Genomic DNA, 22,539 nt, shown 5'->3' with positions numbered 1-22,539 from the left:
CAATTTTGTAGGAAAAACAGTTTTCTGGAGCTTCATTGCACTGTTTATAGTTCTGAATAAGAGCAAAGGTCAACAGATTAACTGCTTTCTTTGACATAAAAGGGAAGAGATCAGATGGGGGCTATTTAAGCAGCTGGAGCTGAAGAACTATATTTAATAAGTGTGCTCACAATAACATTTTGGAGAATTAGCACTGAAACCTGAAACATTTATCTATGCAAAGAATTAGTTATAAGCAATATAAATTGTTCTAAATTTGCATTTTGAAGTTTTGAACAGCAGTAAGACAGTCTAGGAAGTCATTTTAAATATTAGTAAGATCTGCTCATTGGTCCATCATTAGTGAGGATGCTGTAGTTTACCAAGATCAATGGACGATACAGAAAAAAACCCAAATTTTTATTTTTCTGGACAGAAGGAAAGTGTTTGGAGGATGGGTTGTGATTTAGATGGCTACTGCATTAAAGCAAGTCTTTATGGCTACCTCATTCCCCTCATTCTTTAACACCTTCTTTTCTCTTTGCTGTTTCGCATTGATATCTACCATGACAGCATCTAATCTCAGTCCAAAGGGCTAGATTAGGCAAAATAGTTCTTTTGAATCTTATCCCACTACTATTCCATGGACCAATAAACAAAATGCACATTGACCCCAAACAGTGGAAGTGTTGGTTTAAGTTGTTGAGTTTAGTGTGCGGGAGTGGATTGATGTTGGTGGCCTGTGATACACAGGAGGTCATACTCGATGATCCGGTGGTCCTTTCTGGCCTTAAACTCTGTGACTCGATAAGACTTTAATGTGTTTGCACTGGGCTCATAATGAACAGATTTCCTACCCTCTTTTCAATTCTGCATTTCAGACAGGTCACCAAAATAATTTATCCAGGCTTTATAGAATGGGGAGCAGGAGGCTCAAAGACTTGCTTGATCCCCTAAGCCAATGTTATATTACTAGGCTAGCCTACCCAAGCTAACATGAGTCCTACTAGCACAGGTAACAATACCAGTGAACACAACAGTGCAGACTTTAGAGTGGGCTAGCTAGCCAAGTACATACCCAGGGTCCATGATGGGCTGGTAGTATCCATGCTGAAGACCTTTATTTTTTTCCCCAGTCAGCCAGAGCATCCAGCAGGACGTATCCAGAACTGTCCACATAATGGCTGCTTCTCTGTTTGGACCCATTCAGTTTCAATGGGTTATAATGATTAGCCTGGTGGATGTCTCTCCCCTCTGGGTGAGGCTTGTTGAAAATTGTCTTAAGTATAAGGAGCTCCTTTTTTTAGTCCAACATGCAATCTTAGACCTCAAGCATATAAATTATGTTTTGGATACAAATCATACTATGCAATTAATACAGACACTTATGCCCATGTATCATCACACATCACATTCCTTGAAGTTCCACCGGGTTGCAAAGTTCCAATGAAACAACAATACTATGTCCACTCCTTATGGGGTGGACTAGGCCCAAAGGCCCCCAGCTGGAGGCCTCAGTGTTCTGCCACACCCATCCCAGGGAAGGAGCAGTGGAGAGGTCCTCCAAGCAGGCTAGAGTGGCTGCAGGGAAAGCAGCCAATCAGGGCCCAGGAGGGCCATATAAAAGGAGCTGCAGAGCAGAGCAGTAGTCAGTTGCTTCTTGCAGCAGGAGAAGAATAGACTGCAGACCTGGCTGCCTGGAAAAGCAGCAGGGCCACAGATGGTTTTGTAGTAGGGACCAGGGGAGTATTGAGGGAGCTCCTGGCTGGTTGCTAGGACTAAGTAGGGACTGAGCCTGGGAAGGGCTGCAGGAAGATAATGTCTCTAGGGAGGAAGCCCTGGGGAGACAGCCCCATATCAGGGATGGACTACTTAAAGACCAAAGCCCAGGGAGGGAAAGAGAGAGAACAGGAGTACTGAGATAGGCCCTGGTGGACCGTATGCCCCAGAAGGGGGTTGTGCTGGTTAACATGCAGACAGTACGACTCGGCCAGAGCACTGTGTCACTGACAGACCCACCTGAGAACCACTGGAAGGGGTCACCAGAACAAAAGAATGCAGACTCACCCAACCAGAAGTGGGCACTTGCGAGAGGTGGGTGCGAATCCTGTTACACCATTATAGAAAAAACTCAACCAATACCACAAGTCTCAGATCCTTGACGGTTATCTCAGAAAAACCTACTCTTCTGTATTTCCACTGTGAATTTTACAGGAATCAGAAGTTAAGATTGTTAGCTTTTACGTAAGCACTGCAGTAGGTTGAAGGTTTGTTATTTTTGGTATAGCAAACTGTAATTGTTTCCTGTGTTAAGTATTTCTACATTCAGATATTCATTATTCCATAATCATTAGCATCATCACACTCATCTTACTCATCAAAGCACTTCTGCAAAGAAAAAATAAGGTGGAAATGTTGCATAGTTCTGTAATGAGAATATTTATTACTCAGTCAAGCATAAAAATACAAATCGTCTTCTCAGGCTAGAATATTCTCCTTAACTGCTTCTTTCTTTACCAGTAACAAGTAAAATATAGTTACTTATTAAGCAATGGGCAATTAACAGTTTTTATATATATTCATCCACTGAACTTTGGATAAATGAATAAATTCGACCAATAGATTTAGATCCTTTCAGATTTTTTTCTGGTGTCAAATGTTCATATTAAAAGTGATTCAGCAACTGAGATCTCAGATAAAATAAGAGTCTCTAGGGGGTGGGATTTCCCCCCTCACTTTTCTAAAACTGTATGATCTGTGATCCTGAATAAATAAGACTGTCAGAGTAGTGAAGAAAATTACTCATTATCTAAACTTACTGTAGCTGGAGAGAAATAATGTCTAGAACGAGGGAAGCTGCTATGAAAATCTTAAACAAGCAACCACCACAATTGCAGAGATGTAGCTAATTTAGTTCTGCCACTCTATCCTATATAATGGACACAATTCAGCAGTTAGCTTTTCTTGCGCTGTTTATTATTTTGGCTAAGAGCAGAATCTAAATAAGCTAACCTATCAGTATTTTAAGATGGCTTCCATGTGAAGCTTGGATAATCCAATAGGTGTTATCCTTCTCTAACGCCTCTAAAGAAATTTGAGACAATAAAAATGAGGGCACTTGGTTTTTGTTGAAATGGATCTTTTAATGGCCCACAGTTAGACAGGGGTTTACCGGTACCAGTGAGATTTTGGAAAACAGTATGCTTAATGCACAGTCATTTATGTGAGAGAGAATTACACAAGCAGTTAAGGTTACATGATATACATTCTTTTCCATAAGCCTCAGTTCCCCAAGCATAACCCCGCAATAACTGTGTTGGCCTTACACATTATCCTGATTGGCAAACAAAGCAGATATATCTACCAGCTCTAGATGGGGACTACTCCTCTTTCTTCTTTCCCCTCTCAGGCATTTGGTCTGTCCCTCAAAGCAGGGCCTTGGTCACTCTGATGACCTCTGGTTCTAAGATGCCTTGAGGCGGGGTCTGAGTTACTGATGACTTCTGTCTCATAGTCTCAAACCTCTTCAGATATTAATTGGGGAATTGATCTGATCTCATTCAACATGTTTAGCATTTATATACTTTTTTGATCTCAAAGAAGTCACATGTTCCAGAAATATGCCTCGTAGGCATTTATTACTGGTTTTCTTCATAATTTTGGAAGGGATTGCAAAGCGGACACACAGACACCAAAGCTCAATCATCGTTTACCCTCTCATAAATCATTCACTCAAGCTCTTAGCATGAGTTTATCCCAAAAGGGTCATTCTGGCCGATGTTTGCCATGTCACCAAGCTCACTGATCGCATGATCTTATGTGTTCTTTATTTTGTGAGCAGATTCTCTGCTGATATATTCAAAAGTTCGGGATTAAAACACACAAGCCTATCGAGCCGTTGTTAACCATTCTAGTGCAATTTCAGCACCTCTAGTAGTATTCCACTCCATTTATCTAATGCTAAGAGAATCCTGCTCCCAGAATCCTCTAGCAGGTTCAGACATACCAAGCCATACCAAACTCATGCTTCCACATTCATTCATATCAATCACAGCAATTCATAATAATTTGGCACCGTCTCAACAGTCTTCAGTCTAATCAAAAGAATAACTGACCTTATGATAGAAGGCAATATCTGCAGGATATTAGTGTAAATAATCATTTATAGCACCTAAGTATATCTGTTTTCGTTCCTTTATATCATTCCTTTAGTTTCTGCTTCAATAAAGTCTGTTGAATCATTGTTTATATATCCCTTTGTTCCTGAGTAATTAAAAGTCAAGATGTTCTAAAATAACCACCTGTTTTATGACAGGCCAGGTTTTAATAGGTGCCCTTAATTGCTGCCTTGAGAAATGGAAGGTCTGGGTTTATTTATTCATTTGTCCCAGACTGCTAGATCTTCAGCTTCACAGAAGATCATACCAACAGCTTCACAGAATTGCACTGGACTCAAAAGGATAGGAATTAGGGGACTATATTGGTTGCCTAAGTTGATGGAGTGAAAAAGACACCCAAGAGATGATGATGGTTTTATATGCAGTAAGGCTTAGTAAGCACCATCCCATTCTGTGAGGTAGTAAACAATGACATAACAGACAGATTGGCCCTTCCCCAAAAGCTTACAATTTAACATGCTGGACTATGTAAGATGGTTTAGAGCCATTTATAAATCTCCCATTCTGTGTACTTCTAATGTATCTATCACCAATGTGTCTAGGCATATTTATGATATTAGAGCTATGATGTAGAGCTATTATCTAAGAGTGAGAAATATAATAGTAAAGTTATTTCCATAGATAGCAGCAAACAATACATATTTTAAATATACCAAACCAGATCCTCAGCTGGTGTAATTCAATGTAGTTCTATCGAAATCAGTGGTGCTATGTGTGATTAACATCCAGTTGAAGTTGTGGCCTACCATCTGTTAAAGTTGTTACTTTTACATCATAGTCTGCCTTAAATAAATAAAATCCATCTAGTATAAAAGATAAAATGACCTACTGCTGTTGAAAGAAAAGTACTTCTAACACATTATCTCCTCTGTGACGACTGTAGATTTTAATCTCAAATGACTATACATTTCTTGTTTCCCTCTTTCACACTGCAGAATCTAAACATAACTATTGTGTTAACAAACTGACTAAACAGCTTTCAGTTTTTGTTAATTCTTTGGGGATTTTTAATTGCTCTGTATTATCAAATCAAGAAGTGAAGTATTTTATGGTTAATAAATGATTAATCATTGATTTGGTAATGAAAATATAAGAAATATTTGAGATTAAGCTTCAAAGTCCTATAAACATTTTGGTTCTCAAATTAAATTAGAGAAGGAGAGAGAGACTTCTTTTTTAAATGTGAATATTTGGGTTCTGAGTTAATTTTCAGGAAATATACTGAGCCAATTTCTGACCTTACATACACTTCTTGAGAGTAACAGGAAGTGGGGAAGTTGCTCAGGTGTAACTGTGACTGAGGGAATAATATGCAATATTGCCAACCTCAGTAAATGAGTCAGGCCACCCAAAATTCATGACATTGGCTTACAGATCATAAGGTTTAAATATATAAATATGGGTTATTTTATTTGCCTTCTGGTTTCCAAGCTCAGCCATTACAAACGTTGACTCTATCTCCCCTTGTAAGTACTCTCACACTTCTTATCACACTGTCTGTACTCGGCTAGCTTGATTATCACTTCAAAAGTTTTTTTTCTCTTAATTAATTGGCCTCTCAGAGTTGGTAAGACAACTCCCACCTGTTTATGCTCTCTGTATGTGTGTATATATATCTCCTCATTATATGTTCCATTCTATATGCATCCGAAGAAGTGGGCTGTAGTCCACGAAAGCTTATGCTCTAATAAATTTGTTAGTCTCTAAGGTGCCACAAGTACTCCTGTTCTTCTTTTTGCGGATACAGACTAACACGGCTGTTACTCTGAAACTTAAAATTATTTTATTCCACCAGAGAGTATGTGTGGGGGGGTTCAATTATTTTCTGAATTTACTTTTTCTCTTTGCATGGGTTTGAAATATACATTTAAGGTTTTCTTCTGAAAGCTGGAAGAGTCAGGAGTTGAGCAATTAATCTTTTCTCTTCTGTAAGGCATGTATCTGTGTGTACTCTGTACTTTATTGCAATATTTTCCTCTGTTCCTAATTTTAAAAACTCACAATTTATTCTTTCATTCTTTTATTCTTACAGTATTGTTAGTGTGTTTTTAGATCCCTTTACAAAAGAGTGTATTACAAATCTGTCTCATACTTACAATTGTATAGAACCATTTTTTTCATATTTCCTAATATATTTTCTATGCTACCAGGAGCTACTGGGTCCAGTTCTCTTTGAGTCATTTGGCACTCCCTGTGCTCTCCCTACCCTCCACCCATTTCCCTTTCAGCACTGTTGGAGAAGCTATCACAACCCCTTTTGACACTGTTGGGAATTGGGAATTGAAACCTCCCTCCCCCTTGACTGAATGATCAGGTCATTACCCTAGTCCTGACTCAGCCCTGTTTGAAAACTAAGTTCAGCTTCTTTCTTTCTGAGACATGCTTCAATGAGTATCTTCAACTTAAATATCTGCCTTCAAGTCCAATTATCTTAAATAGAAGCCAACTTTATTTACAAAGTACTAAAAATAAAAATAAAGACATGCAATTAAAGTTGGCTAAAAAAAATACTAATTTAGTGAGTCACTATCCAAAAGTACAAAAAACCAGGCCCCATACCTAAGTTAGAAGTTATTGTTTAAGGGCCAAATTCTCCTCTGACTTATACCTCATGCAGCCCCATTGACTGCAGTGGACTTTTGTGAAGAGCAAGTCAAGGCAGAAATGGAAGAGTAATAACAATTGAACATATTACACAATGGCCCGTCATTTCTGGTGGCTCCTGTTTTCTACACTTGGAATTATATTCTCTACGGAGTCCCCAAAGTCAGCTGTTCTCCAGCAGGTGGTCTCTTTGTGTCAAGTGAGACTCTAGAATTAGTCATCTTTCCGTAGGTGCTAAAGCTAAGAGTGCTGGGAGTGCTGTCGCAACCCCTGGCTTGAAACAGTAATAACAACCCAAATACATGGTTTCTACCGTCAGCACCCCACTATAAAAAATGTTTCAGCACCACTGCACGTCTCCTTTTGTGAGATGAGAGTTTTACCTAGTTTAATACACTATTGTGAAATGATCCCAATCTTGAGTCAATCCAGAGTAGTGCAATTTATTTCTTCTTGTTAAAAACAAGCTTGATTAGATTAGCTCTTATACAAAACTGATTTTTTCCTTATATTTGCTTATGCTAAGTTCTTGTCTCTTCCTGTGTTAATGTTTATGTGGATGTTGGTGTGCACTATGAACAACAAAGTTTTTCTCTACTTCCAATTAATTATTTGCTCTAACGAGTGCAACTAGCATGTTGTCTTAGCACATACACATAAAGTCTCATTCACTCACAGAAGAAATTCAGCGTCTTTTGAGAATGCTTCATTACCATGCAAATAGAATCAGTCCCTGTGCAAGTTACATAGCATGATTTATAGAACTCAAATATTTAAATCATCAAGATTTAATTAGCAGGTACAATTTATATCAGGATTGGTCTAGACCCCATCCACCATAGCAGGGACTTCTATTATTGCAAAAAAACATTCTTTGGAATAATATCTGATAGCTGGGTAGCCTTGCACTGACCCTTAACTTTATACCTTTGTTGTTCAGTTTAGTAATGTTTTTTTATTAATGTTTGCCACTGGAGTGCAGTTAGCTTTAGTTTCCAATAAAGTACCATTTAGATGCTTTGGGATTAGAAACAAAAAAACAATTTAGTACATCAAAAATATTGTATAAAAGCAATAGTACAGTAAAAACTACGTACAACAGAGAACAAAAAATAGCAACTTAAGGCTCAGAAGCAATTTCATTCCAACATTCTGTAAAATCCTGTTTATTAGGTAGCAATACTATAATCAAGATGTAATGGGAAAAAAGACAAACTATGATGACACTTTTTGATTGTCCAATGCCAAAGGGAATTATTTGTATTAGGAAAGCCACCTGCTGTATGATTGTCCAATCTCAAAGGGGATGATTTATATTAGGAAAGCCACCTGGATTGTGGTTATAATTGGCAAATAATCAAATACTGTAGAATGGCATAAATTCATTTATTCTGACTACATAAAAGTGCTGACAGTGTAGACAATGCTAATGATTTTAAGGATGTCATGTGAGTAAAACTGGGCTCACATTTAGATTTGATGTTTTATTTTTCAGAGCAAAAATGTGGGTTATTTTGCAATAAGACTGACAGAAGTTTTCAGTAAAATAACTACTTCCAACCTCCAGTTTTCATACCTTTAATAATAATAAGCTAGCTCTCACTTGTTATGACATAGCATTCTAAACATCAGGAAAAAACTGTAGAGCAATCTTATAAAATAGGTCTTTCAGAAAAATAACATTTTGCAAAATTTCAAGAACAAATGATTTGGGGTGAATGTGCTCATCTCTGGTGTGCTGCATAAATGGCTACCTCACTTGGTTTCAATATAGAATTGTCCTTCTCTAGAACATTCCCTATTCTAGAAAGGGATTAGCTCTGTCTGAGCAATACATTCATTTTTGGACCAATATTTCTGAGAAATAGGGCTTTTTTTGTTTCAATGAACCCTTTTCCCCAATTTGTCTGTTACAGGTGTGAGTGACTTAAAGGATGTGCCAAATTCCAAAAATAAAACAAAAAAAAAGTATCTGTGGGGAGGAATAGCTATAGTGGAGAGTTCAGTTAGACGCAGAGCCACTGAAGAGATGGTAGATGGGTATGCTATGTATGCATTGTGCACATATCTCTGCTAATGGAAAGGTTGAAAAGCAAAACATTGGCAATTAAGAACTGGAATCCGAGATGGCAATTTGTGACAGGTTTATTCTGCATTCTGTATGTCTCCTGCAAAACTAAAGAAAATGTATCCTTTTCCTCGGATCAGTGCACTGAAGTGCCTCAACATGGAGACTCTCTGAAACACAGAATAGTCTCTGGAAACGCAGCACCTCACTAATACTCCAAACAGACCAGTTGGGATTCAGAAGCATATGTGTGTGTGCTGATGACACAGCATGGGTGTAGAACGCTATGTCATTTTTTATTTAAAGATATCGTTGAAGTAAGAAAAATGTATCAAAATAGTACTTCTGCCAGAACTCTTTTCATTAGTTCCTCTCTACAGAATAGTTTCCGTATCTTTAATTTATATTGGCCCCCTTCTGTTTCTGCTCTCTCTCTCTCTCTTTTGAAATGGGCTGATCAGAGCTGAATTGAACATTTTATTCAAAGTGAGATTGTACCTTTGACGTATATAATGACAAATGGTATACTTCTTCTCTGTAGGCCCAATGTCTAGTTAGTCTGTTTTACTAACTCTGTGCATTGCAGTTGTTTTATTACATTTTACATAATAACACTTAACATCTTCTCCTTAGTTAATTTAGAACCCAGCAATGTGTACTAATTATTCTTTCTAAATACTATTATTTACAATTTGTATTGTGGTAGTGCCTAGATATCTCAATTAGGGAGTGTGGCCCCACTGTACTATGCACTACACACATAATCTAAATAAACAATGTGCATTACCTTGGAAATTAGATGTTCCGGTGCCTTAGGATAACATTTGTTGAGAATCCCTTAGTGAATCTTAATCCATTTTATCTCCCCTCTTGAAAACATACAAATTAGACGTGTCTCCAAGTAAACAAAAGCATTTCTTATAAATGTGTGGGAGGAAGGATGGAGCTGAGGTTTAAAACAGGACCAAGACTCAGTATCAGAGAGGTAGCTGTGTTAGTTTGTATCCACAAAAACAATGAGGAGTCCTGTGGCACCTTAAAGACTAACAGATTTATTTGGGCATAAACTTTTGTCGGTAAAAAACCCACTTCTTCAGACCTGTGAAGTGACTTGTCCAAGGCCACAGAAGAAGTCAGTGTCTGAGCCAGGATTTAAACTCAGCAATTCCTGATGCCAAGTTCTGTGTTCAAAGCTGTAGAACACAATTGCTCTCTGTCTCTCTCCATTCAGTAGAGTCAGTTCATGGTATTAAAAAGCAAGATACCCTGTGACTTGCATTCCTAACAGCCTTGTATATGGACTATAGTGAGTACACCATTCCTTTACTGAAAAGGAAAATTCAGTTCCTGTTTCAATGCTAAATTTGTAGCATGAGCACAGAGTTGAGATGGATAACTAAAGACACAAAATTTGGATCGTGATCAGATATCAAACATCTGAAATTTCTGGATTGTTTCATTTTGGAATTCAGCCTATTATGAAAGTCAGGGCCCCATGCAATCATTGGTTCAGGATCTGTACAGATACAGGGTTTGGGTCTATCAGATACATGGGAATTATTCATGCTAATTACTACTTTTAAAAAATATAACATTACCTTCATTTTAGTCTGTTCATAGTTTGATATCTGTATCTAAAAATACCTGATAATGTCATTTCAGATGATGATGGAGGTGTTCCTCAGTAAAATCCAGATCCATTTGTGAGCCTTTTCTTCCGTTACCCTTCTCTCTGGGTGATATTATGTTTCTGTGGAATCTATGTTGATAATTTCCAAATATATTTTTCCACCACAGACCTCATGCTCTCTGACAAGTCCTGCATCTTTGCCTGTCTTTCCACTGTATCATCCTGTTGACTGTCAACACCTTAACCCTGATGAATGTGCATATCATATTTCTTCCAAAACCCTTTCTCCTTCTCCCTTTCTTTGATGACTACCTCAAAGTCATTTTTGATTCCACTCTCTCCTTCTCTGCTCACATCCAGGCAATTGCAACATCTTGCTGCTGCTTCCCTTTGAATTCTCTCGTTCCTCAGGACCCCCATTACCAAAACTTTAATCCATATTCTAATCCTCACCCACTTATTAAAAACTCTTGCTCTCTGGCCCCTCTCTCTCTACAGTCTATCCAAAATGCAACTGTCAGGATCCTTTTCCTGTCCTCCTGCTCTAACCATGTCTCCCACCACCTGGCTCCACAGTTGCCAACTTTCATGTGGTAAATAAGCACTCCAACTTTCACAATAAGCCAAAAATCAAGCTAATCCCATTCAAAACAAGGCCAAAACAAGCCAATCCCTAAGAATCCCAACACCCTATGTGACTAGATCCCCCAGCGTGCAGTCTGGGACTGTAGTGGGCCCTCTATGCACCCCTGACTCTCTCTCCCCCCTTGTCCCTGCTTGCCGGGAGCAGATAAAAAAAAAGATGCAACAAGCTACAAGAAGCATCAAACAACAAGCCAAACAAGCAACACGCTATAAGCCAAAAACTAGCCAACAAGCAACTCACAAGTCAATTAAGTCAAAAACAAGCCCACTTCCTGTGTTTCTTTCGTGGGTTTGGCATGTCTTCCTGGTTCCCTTCATTTTGTCTATAGAGTTCAAGTTCTTCTTAAATGTCAAGGCATTCTAGAGTCCTACACCAACCTAAAGACATTGTTTCTTCCTAAACTTCTCTTCTCTCCCTGAGAGCTGCCTTGGGGCCCCATGCTGAAAAGTGCTCAACCCCATGAACTCCTTATAAATGCAGTGAGAGCTGAGAGCACCCAGGACTGTTGGAAACACACAGCACATTGTAAGATTGGGCCCCAGGACTTTCTTTTATTATATTTTTGCCTTTACCATGGCTCCTTGCACATAGAAAAACCTTCCACTTAATGCACGACAGGCCCCCATTCACTCCTTATTTCAGAAGCTTCCTTCAGGAAGAACTTTACCTACCATGAAGATACATCCCTCTGTGATTGCCTGCATGGAGCTTGTTTGTATGTAATGAGTTTATTATACTGTATATTCTTCATACTCATGCCTTAAGCTTGTGAGTTGGAAAAGAGAGAATATTCTTTGTATGTCACTTTAACCAGCAGCAAAGAGCCATATTCACCTTATGGGTAGCACAAATAATAAATGATTAATAATAATGCCCCCCAAATGCTGATACTATTTTTCTAAGTGTCTGAAGCGAGTTAAAGAGCTATGCAGTGGCAGCATCTGGAACATAACATTTACCTGTGGTGCCACGACCATTTGTATATCACTAACTCTTCATCAGAAATTGAGATTTAATAATTTTCACCTTTTGAAATCATCTTTTATTTTTCAGACAGCAAAACTTGTATTGTCTACAACAATCTTAGCCTATAATTAGTTTAATTCTAAGATAAGATAAATTTTTAATTTTCCACTTTGTTTTCCTTGAACAAGACAGAGAGCTGGCGAGAAAGGAAGGATTTACGATTTTGCCCAATTGATTTTACGACCTAGTACCTTACCAAGGTTATTTTTGATCTCTAGATTTTTCATCAGAACAAATGTGGGATCTTTAACCAATAAGAGAATGCAGCTACAATAAACTGTCAGTTCACAAGTCTTCTCAAATGAATGCATTTGTGAGCTAGGCTAATAAATAGTATAGAAAAAATAGCTCGATTCTGTTGAATCACTAAAGCACACATAAAAGGAAAGGGGCATGCTTGACTTGTAGCCTATGAAAATGTATTTAGTTTAATTACTTGAATAATAGCAAGAATTCCAGCATTTATTAAATGTATCCTGATCACTGCTTTAAGTTGTGTTGCCTTTTAACCTGAGCTAAATATTATACCTACCATATTATCACTGTGCCAGTTTATTACTGACGTGTTATAGTCATGTTTAGCTATGGGCAACTATGTGACCTTTCATGCGTGTTGATTAGTCTTCACATATTTTTAAAGGCTATAGCAGTTTGTAAGTACAAAGTAAAATTGAGCCATCTAAGTCTATGGTTCTCATCTCTGTGATATGTATGTTGTTTTACCTAGAGGTAGGCATCAGGCATCTTTCATCCCCAGCACAATGACTCTCTAGAGAGCTCCATATGGAAGTATTTACAGAGCCCATGTATAGTGCTTTCTTAAGAAATTTTCTCTGATTGGGATATCGTTAACCATCATACTGATGTGTTCACCAGAATAAAATTACACTCTCCCATCGCTATATTGGCTGTTTGGTACTAACAGTAATAAGAAGTTTCTTATTCTTAGTCATGTAGGGTTCAGTATGACATTTAAGGCACAGCTCTGTGTTAGCTATCCAGCCCTTGAAGTAGAATTCCTCCCAGAATTCTCCTGCACTCAGAGGAATTCCATCCCACCCACTCTTAGTCCTCCTTGGCTACGGGGTGAAGGACTTTGGCTCTGGCAGTTCTATACCCCTACCCATGGCCTATGGGATGTCTTGTTCTAAGATTGCACTTAGGGATAACATTTGTGAGGCACTACTGCTCAGGGACACCAGGAGTGGGCAAAGATCTCTTAGTGCCCTCCCCTCCTTGCATACTCATGGAGCAGCAGGGCATATGTCATGTCTTCTTGCTTTAGGACCAGACTATGTGTGGATACTCATAAAGAGCAGATTTGTTGGAAAGAAAGGTGATTTTTTTTTTTTTTACATAAACTCATTGCTGACCATAGAAGATCTTTAAATACAACATGGAATACTACACTGTATACTGTATAGTGCTGTGATATTTCATCTTGTGTGCACTGTTCTATGAGTGAATATTACACTAGGTAGTTCTACATAGTTCCATTCAAGCACTGGATTCCATCACACCTCAATCCCTCTGACACATATGACTTCATGATATTTGGGGCAATCTCGGGCAGAATTATTTTTGTGATATTCTTTGTGATAAATGGTTTGTGACTTTGGTCCTCAGTCATTGCAGGTACAGAACATGAACTGACAAACGTCACAGTCTAGATAATGCATGAATTAGCTGAAGATTTCTGAGAGCTGCAACTATGGCACAGTTGACTGGGCTAAATCTTGTTACCCTGAATTTTCCCCTGCCACACTAGTAGCCTACTATGTGTTTCACTGTTTTGACATTAACCTTGAAGTGGACATTGGCATGGGAGAATTCAAACAATTTTCGATATGATCAAGTAATCTGTTTGAGTTGGAATCTGTGAAGAATATAAAAAGGGAACTACACACATGACAGGTACATGGCTAGTGAGCCTTGTTATGATGTTATTATGTTACATGTGAATAGATGGAGTATGAAAGTCTTTATCTGATGAATCAATTAATTGTGAGCCATGAACACACATATGTGTAAAAGTACCCCAAATATGTGACTCTCTGTAACTATAGGTTACACATCAATCATGTCAAGGGATCAGGCCCTGCCACAAGCAAATCTATGTGAATAAAATTTGACAAGCACATAGAGGAGGATTTCAAAGGGGATCACCAGGACTACTGGTATGCAGAGATCCATAGCATATCCAGAGATCCACAAATGGGTTTCCCCGAGAAGAGGATTTCACCATTACAGATTATCACAGAATACCTTTAAAATGAAAGGTTTGAGGCGGGGAGCTAAGTGGATATGGTAAATCTGCTATGAATCATCTTTAATATACCCATCTGGCTTTTTGATGATGTGCTAAAGAGGTCTTTGCTCCCTGTATATCCAGGGTGAGCTGAGTGGAATGAGCTTATTTTTTCAGCAAAGGAAGTAAGAGCTTACATGAGAGGTCAGCAGAATAATTCTAAAATTTATAAATACGTTTCCAACTGAGGCATATTTATTTCTAATAGACATTTTTTTACATGAAAAAAATCTGTAAAGAAATATACAGATTTGGTGTTCTGAAGTTTAATGCAATAGTGCTTTTATATATTATATACTGAACATGTGTTGATGGCAGATCTATTAATTTTTCCTTGGCAAATATGCATGGGTACTTAGAGGGAGCAACACCTCTGAACTGAAAAAACAAAACCAATTGGTATTATCAACTCAGGTTTGTTGAATGCAGAAAAAAACATCTATCTAGTATGCAGTAGGTGAGCAAGTACGGAAGGGGCAGGAAAAGAGGAATGATGGAAGAATTATAAACAACTCTTCCTTCCAGTTTTGCTTATTTTTAAAAGCAAAATGTAGAAACTTTCCTGGAAAGTTTGGTTCTCAAATTACCATGAAGCTGCTATCCCCAGGCAAAAGCCCCGGACAGGTCTAGTTTGACAACCAGTTTGGTACTCAAACAGCAGATAAGCAAACTCTTCCTGAACTTGGCACTAATTTAGAGTAATATATTTGGAAGGACAACTTCTTCTTTTCAATATATTGTACAGGGCATATGTGTGCTTTACTTCAGCCTCATTGTTACCTTTCTTTAGCTATTTTTGACTGTGCACATCTATTTATAGTAGTATTGTAAAGTGAACCCTGTTCTATGCGAGTGAAATTCACCCCTGTGTAGGGGTAAAGTACAAAGCTGTGCATTACTAAAATCTCTCAAGTTCTGATATGGGAGTTAAATGGAACTTAAGAATTGTACAGATGTTGTGCTGGCCTTCTACACATGAGTAAAATTTACCTAACCATTTTCCCTCATTAAATATACTGTGTCAATGCATCAGTGCATTGTAGAATGATGTGCCCCTAGTCTCCTCTAATTTATTCCTGTGTAAATCAGTGGAACTGAGAAGAGAATCAGGCCCAACGTTCTTCACTCTGTTTAAAAAGTAATAACAGCTGCAAAATTCAGAACCAGATTTCAAATATCCTATCTAGAGGTATTTAGATCTGGGGCTTTGTTTTCAGCCCCTGATAGAGCTAGAGACCAATTTTGAAATTTTGATCTAGATCCAGGTTTAGATTCTAAATTCTGCTGCTGAAAGTTGAGGTTATAGTTTGGGTCCATGGGCAGAATTCCTTAGACCAGGGGTTCTCAACCTTTTTCTTTCTGATCTCCCCCCCACACACACTTAAACCCTGGGTGGCGGGGCTCAGGGACCTGGACTTCAGCCCCATGCAGCTTTCTTCGGCTTTCTGCCCTGGGCCCCAGAAAGTCTAATGCTGGCCTTGCTTGGAGGCTCCCCTGAAACCTGCTCGAGGCCCTCTAAGGGGCCATGGACCCCTGATTGAGAACTACTTCCTTAGACTATCTCTGTAGTATAACTTAAGGATTTGAGTCCCCTGCTTGCTTACACATAACTGTGCTAGCTCTCATTAAGCTAGCACAAGTATAGTTAGCAATGTAGCCATGATAGCACAGGTAGAAGCAGCAGAGGCATGGCTTATCTATGCCAATTGTTATGTGCTGGTGCCTAACATGGGTATATGTAAGTATTATGTTTACAAACCAAAATAACGATAAAGCACTGGGAAACAGACCATTATAAAAGAATGGCCCACATCATTAACAGAAAAATCTTTGTGCAAGAGAGCAATGTAAACTGTAGATTATGATAACAATGCATAAACTATATATAAACTATAAACTTCTCATATTGTTACTAAAGCCAGTGCTCCCATACTTTTGTTCTTCTGGGACCCAGATCTTTTTTTCTTTTCTTTTGTTCTATCTTCTTTTCTTTTTGTTCCTTCTTATTTGTTGTATAATTTTTTACTAAACTTTTTATTGAATATTATAGCTATTTGGAATGGTACATAATTGTTGTTGTATTTCTTGGGATTTTTTGTACATTTTACCCCTCTATATAAGTGCAAGAAAAATACCCAAGAGTGTCTCTGAATTTCTGTTGGTGTCATTTTTTTGTTTTATAAACTTAGCATTCAGGTCATGAGGTTTTGTTTTTGTGATTAAAAAAATACATGTTGCTTTTGTTTCTACTGAACAGAGTGTTGAAGTCAGAAAATTTGGATATAAAAGTATATGGTAATTGCAGCACTAAATAATTCAGGTGCCAGTAGCTGGAGCATCATTCCTAATGCAAATATAGCATACAGAGAACACGATAAAATAGAGTGAATAAAATGTCATTCTGTTTTATTCTCTGTGTAGGATACTTATGTAAGGAAATGACATTTGAGTTCCTGGTATGTGAATGACCTGGCACCTGAATTACATGCAGGCTTCCCTAAATGCCCCTCTGATTTCAACACTCACATCACAGTAAACAGTTATTTTTTATGCTGCAGATTAAAATTGAGTCTGAGAACACTGAAGCATCATTTCACAATGGAAATGCAGCTGGTCGTGCTCCAAGATCTCTGTGATGAGTCACATATTAATATTCAATGTGAATGAAATTTAGTTTTAGAACTAAAGTAAGATGTACCGCAGTGCTGAAGATTTGTTACTGTACAGAAAGTGGTTCCCCTTTATGTATCCTGCTGGTATCTTAATAGGGACTGAACTATGACCTCTGTCCAGATTCTAGTGAACTATGTACCCATATCTCCATTGTCATAGCTGATATTAATGGAAACATATTGTTTGTAGTCTCAGCAAAGTGGCTAAAGAATGACAGGGCTTGGTGTGATCTGATCATCTACACTGATCCCTACAGGTAATTCTTTCAGAACAAGGCTGTGGCCTGCTCACAGTTGAGTTTGCATGGCTGTTGCCTGCTTTCTGGCTAAGCAGAGAATTTCATTCTTCAGAGTATAGATCTGGCAACTTTCACAAAACTAAACTGAGAACTTTTTGTGCGGTTGGTTTTTATTTTTAGGAAAGAACAAATGGTCTAAACCACATATAGGATTATTTTGTATTATGAAAGTCATTAACTGAATGTTTAACTTGTGTACTATTAACCGCTTATCCTTAATGGCTGTTTTGGAGCCTTCATGTCTGAGAAGTGCTTAAGTATCATGATAGTGGACTGAGTTAAAAATATATAGATAGAATCCAAAGAAATATAGTCCTTGACCCTTAACATTTCACCATTTCTAAAATGATTTTCTGTCCTGCAGAATGAATTCCATTGACTAACATTGATTTCCTGTTTTGTTTCATTTATCTGAAAAATGAGGAACAGTCTTTTTGATGCACAGATGAAATAGTATTCAGAATGATAGACAGACAGATACTCTGTGACTAAAATAAGAATATGTGTTAAGCAGTCTGAACATGTTAATTGTATTACATGTATTTACTTTTGGAAACTAAATAAACATGGTTTTAAATTGGTTTGCTGTAAATAAAACTCTCTAATTAGGCTCCAATAACCAGGAAAATTTCCTTTATACAAGATTAATGTATTTAATATTGGAATTATAAAAGCATGTGGAAAAACATGCAATCCATTTTATGCTTCAATAATTCTGAAACACCTGAACTCTTCCCTCTCCCCCCTACACACAAACACACATGCCAACCAAAATTTGACAAGGAAAAACATTCCTCTAGGGCTGTGAATCTATATGCCAAATTGTAACCTAGAGATGATTTTAACTGTCACAATAAACCCCTGGTGATAGTTTTATAATGGAGAGCCCGGAAGAGCCTTGAGTACAACCTCACTAATGTGATGCTATAATACATAACCACTTTAATTTGGAACTAAGAGCCAGTTGTCAAATAATACATTTGTGGAGCTGGTAGCGTTAACTTATTTTTCCTTTAAAATGAAATCCACTTATGAGATTCTTAATAGTTTCCTACTTTAATTTTGCCTCTGTGATTGTCTTTCTCTTTAACCCCTCTATGGAACACTTGCAGTCAAATCATTATGCAAATCACGGAATTGACCTCATGTGCAAATTGCACCAACTCTATTATCCCTGTCATAAATTAATTAGGAAAAGCATTGCACTAGAAATGCTTATCAACATGGTTTACATTAGGAATGGAGCTACCTCCAAAGAGATTGCTTATCATCTCTCTGAATGTGCATAAAGACTTGCATCACTGTCATCTGATTAAAAGTAGCCTGAATCTTACTAGACACTGACAGTGTTGCCATGGAGTTGCACTCAGATTTCAAGGCAAAGATAAAACCGATTTAATGATAAAAAATGAGTTAAAACAGAAAGAAAACTAAGATGGGTAAACAAAATTCCAAATTGCCTATTATAAGGTTTATCTTTCTGTTCAGCTCAGTGATGTTATGTATATTTAGTTGTGTTTTTTTAGTTTAAAAAACCCATACAATAAATATTTCATGGTGAGGAATTGTTGTTTTAAGGGAAACTGATCATGTGGTATATTTTGTTATTCTGCTTTGTATGGAAACAACAGTAGCTTTTAGTATGTGACTCTCTTTAATGTCTCCAGATATTTTTGTGCTTGTGCAGGGGAGAGAAGAACTGTTATTGCTTCATTAGCCTGATTCTAGCAGTTATATCTCCCAAAGCAATTTGAAGCATCCTCTTCCTTGTACTGTCACATTTAATAATTTCAGAATTTGCTCTGAAGACACAGCTCAGATATGTGCTTACATGTGAATTTCAGGGTATGAGCCAGCGCATTCAATAATCCTTGTTAAGAGAGTTAACATAAACCTGGCTGACAAGTGATAGAATCAATGCCATAACATTAATCCACAGTAGAACTATCTAATAAATTGAAAATAAAGTGTATGGTCCCAGTTAATAGCCTTATAAATTTTCATTTTATTTGAAATACATTATTGCACATTTTTGTTACTACTTTACTGTTATGACCTCTTAATAATGCTTTGAAGTGTAAAACATGTTTTATTTGATTTTATGATTTCTCTTAATAGTGGCTAGCATTCAGAAGCTTCCTGCAGCATCTGTTCTAACAGACATCAATTTCCCAATGAAAGGAAGGAAAGGAATGGTTGATTGGGCACGAAACTCAGAAGACAGGGTTGTCATTCCAAAAAATATCTTCACTCCTATGTCATCAGGTAAAGATGCATTCAGGTATTATATTTTATTAGCGGATAAGTGTTTATTTAATAGTTAGACTGAGGAAACTGGGAAGTATGGACTCGTCAGGCTAGTACTTAATGTCCCAGTGCTTTTGCTAACGATATCTAAAATGAGTATTGTAATAATAATAAAAATACTTACCCAGCCTTAAATATCTGTGCTGAATTTTAATTAAGGTAGGTAAAGAACTTTCAGATTCTTGGACAAAAGGTCCTGTAGAAGTGCAAAGTATTTGCTTCATTGTATTGCCAATATTTTCAATATTCAGTATTAATACATGTCAGGCAAAATCTTGGGATCCAGCTATTCTGCACAGTGCTCGCCTTGCAAACGTATGTTTATAGATGACTTAAAGCTATTCTATGCATTGCCCTGGTCCTACAATCACTGTGATAGCAGGGCCAATCTTCTACCAGATTAGAGCATCCTAAAGGCTGATCTGAGTTGTACTAGCTAATCCTCCCCAGAGTAGTTGCACAGGTTTTAGGGCCAATATATACTAGTGGTGCGGTGCAAATAAGCCACATTGGAGCATCTGCCCCCTTCATATTAACAATGCCCTCTAAAGATAGTTTCTCTGGATATATCAGAATGAAGATAAATACATTGGAAAGCACTGACAGAGTTTACTACATACTGACGGATCTTATCAAAGAGCAATTCTAAGTGGATGACAGGGTATGGATCACTTGAGCCATCTGTTCTGTTCATTTCCTCTGAATCACCTGACAATGGCAGAAGACAGGATACTGGGCTACATGGACCTTTGGTCTGACCCAGTCTGGCCGTTCTTATGTCTGATATGTTCTAATATTCAAACAGAGTTCTGCAGAATATATTTCACAATGATGATGATTAGGGCCTTACCAAATTCATGGTCCATTTTCGTAAATTTCACAGTTATAACATTTTAAAAATCTTGAATTTCATGATACTTAAATCTTAAATTTCATGAAGTTGTAAAAAGCATGAATATATATTTTAAAACTGCAAAATATAAACATGTAATGCCCTGAAGTCATTTCTCAAACTGGGGGTCCTGACCCAAAATGGGATTGCAAAGCTATTGTAGGGGGATCGCAGCATTGCTACCCTTACTTCTGGGCTGCCTTCAGAACTGGATAGCTGAAGCATAGCGGCTGCTAGATGGGTGCTGAATTCTGAAGGCAGCGGCACCACCAGGAGTAGCGCAGCCTTCAGAGCTGGGTTCCCAGCCAGCAGCCGTTGATCTCTGGCCACCCAGCTCTGAAGGCAGTGTCACCACCAGCAGCAGCGCAGAAGTAAGGTTGGCAATACTTCTATGCCTTACTTCTGTGGTGCCTCGGGTGTGGCACTGTGTTCAGACCTGGAGCCTGGCCAGCAGCCCCTGCTCTCCAGCCACCCAGCTCTGAAGGCAACACAGAAGTAGAAGTGTCAATACTGTGATCCTTCTACAATAGGCTTGAGACCCCCTTTTGAGTTCGGACTTCCAGTTTGAGAAACGCTTTGTACTTGTATATACTTTTACTCTATAGTATAAAAGAGTATAGTACATGGTAAAAGTACACAAAAGACCAGATTTCATGGGGGAAAGCAGATTACATGGTCTGTGATGCATTTTTCATGAATTTGGTAGAGCCCTAATGATTTTTTTAAAAATAAAACGCATATTGGAAAGATAAATATTATCCATAGAGGCATGTGCTGACTAAGGTATTTTTAACTTTTATTTTTTATTTTAGAACTAGATGAATCCACTGTATTTGTGCTTGGAGCAGTGCTGTACAAAAATTTAGAACTTATTTTGCCCACCTTAAGGTAAGAAACTATTAAGATATGCCACATACATTACATTACTTCAGGGACATGACTGTAGGAAATCTCAAGGTGAAATCAGTCAATAAGGGCCATATTTGTGTATGTAGTTTTTTATAGTATAGTATAAACTTTTTACAACTATTATTTTAAAAAATAAAATGGTCTTTCTTTAATGAATCATTGTGTATACTATGTTAATGACTTGTTAATCATATTGCTATATTGTAAATGTTGTTTATTCTGAACTTTAGCTTGGGGCGCTGGGGATGGGGTAGGAAGGGAGTTTCCTTTGTAAGTATGTAAGCTGATGGATAATTGTAAAAAATACTCAGGCTTTATGTATTTGTACTTAAAACTGATGCTCATCAGTTTAGTGAAAGTGCTCTAGCAAGGATATACCGATTGTGCCTGGCCTCACTTTCACGAAAGCCACCACCGTTAGCTTCCAGATACATTTTCAATTAAATTGCATTAGCAGTAGGGTTATATGAAGGGACTTTTTTGGAAAGAAGAAATGCATACATCTGTACAGCTCAAATACTTCAGTTCTGAGATCTGCACAAGTATCTAAATAGAAAGGGAGAGCTCATTTTACACCCAGGTAGCCTAAAATACTAGAAACCAATATTCTCCCTTTTCTTCACGCACCATTGAATCAAATACCTCCATGTTTTCACACAGTCTTATGTGCAGTAGCTACTACTGATGTGTTTTTTTGTTTCACAATCACTGAACATTGTTTCATAATAGTTATTAGTGAAGTAGAAACCCCAGACACTTTTCTCTCCCTTGCCCAGAGTTGGAGTGAAATCATGTCCAAAAGGAGATATGAGAAGAATATGCAGATTTTTTTTTGCCAATGATAATCTGAAAAAAAGTAAGAGGAAAAAAGAGGTTAGTCCTGAAGAAAATAGCTTCCCAATTAAGTTCTAATGTGTTCTGCACCTGCAGTGGCTAGCCACTATTTTTTTGGGTAGAAATCTCTACGCAGTGCACCATTCTCTTGGCCCCTCCATACCTTAATTAATTAAATGTCTGCCTC

General features: G+C 37.7%; 1 protein-coding gene across 7 annotated transcripts in view; it reads left to right on the top strand.

Annotated features, from left to right (window-relative positions):
- ADGRB3 (adhesion G protein-coupled receptor B3) overlaps positions 1-22,539 on the top strand; it is a 600,799-nt gene that overhangs the window by 335,158 nt on the left and 243,102 nt on the right. For all 7 annotated transcript variants that reach the window (XM_054023981.1, XM_054023978.1, XM_054023982.1 and 4 more), the window contains 2 exons: positions 19,529-19,675; positions 21,422-21,497. In XM_054023981.1, the coding sequence (XP_053879956.1) occupies positions 19,529-19,675; positions 21,422-21,497 (223 nt within the window). The remainder of the gene's footprint in view (positions 1-19,528; positions 19,676-21,421; positions 21,498-22,539) is intronic.

This window comes from Malaclemys terrapin, chromosome 3 (genome assembly GCF_027887155.1).
Source record: "Malaclemys terrapin pileata isolate rMalTer1 chromosome 3, rMalTer1.hap1, whole genome shotgun sequence".
NCBI classification, from domain to species: domain Eukaryota; kingdom Metazoa; phylum Chordata; order Testudines; family Emydidae; genus Malaclemys; species Malaclemys terrapin.
This window is presented reverse-complemented; position numbering and strand designations above follow the sequence as displayed.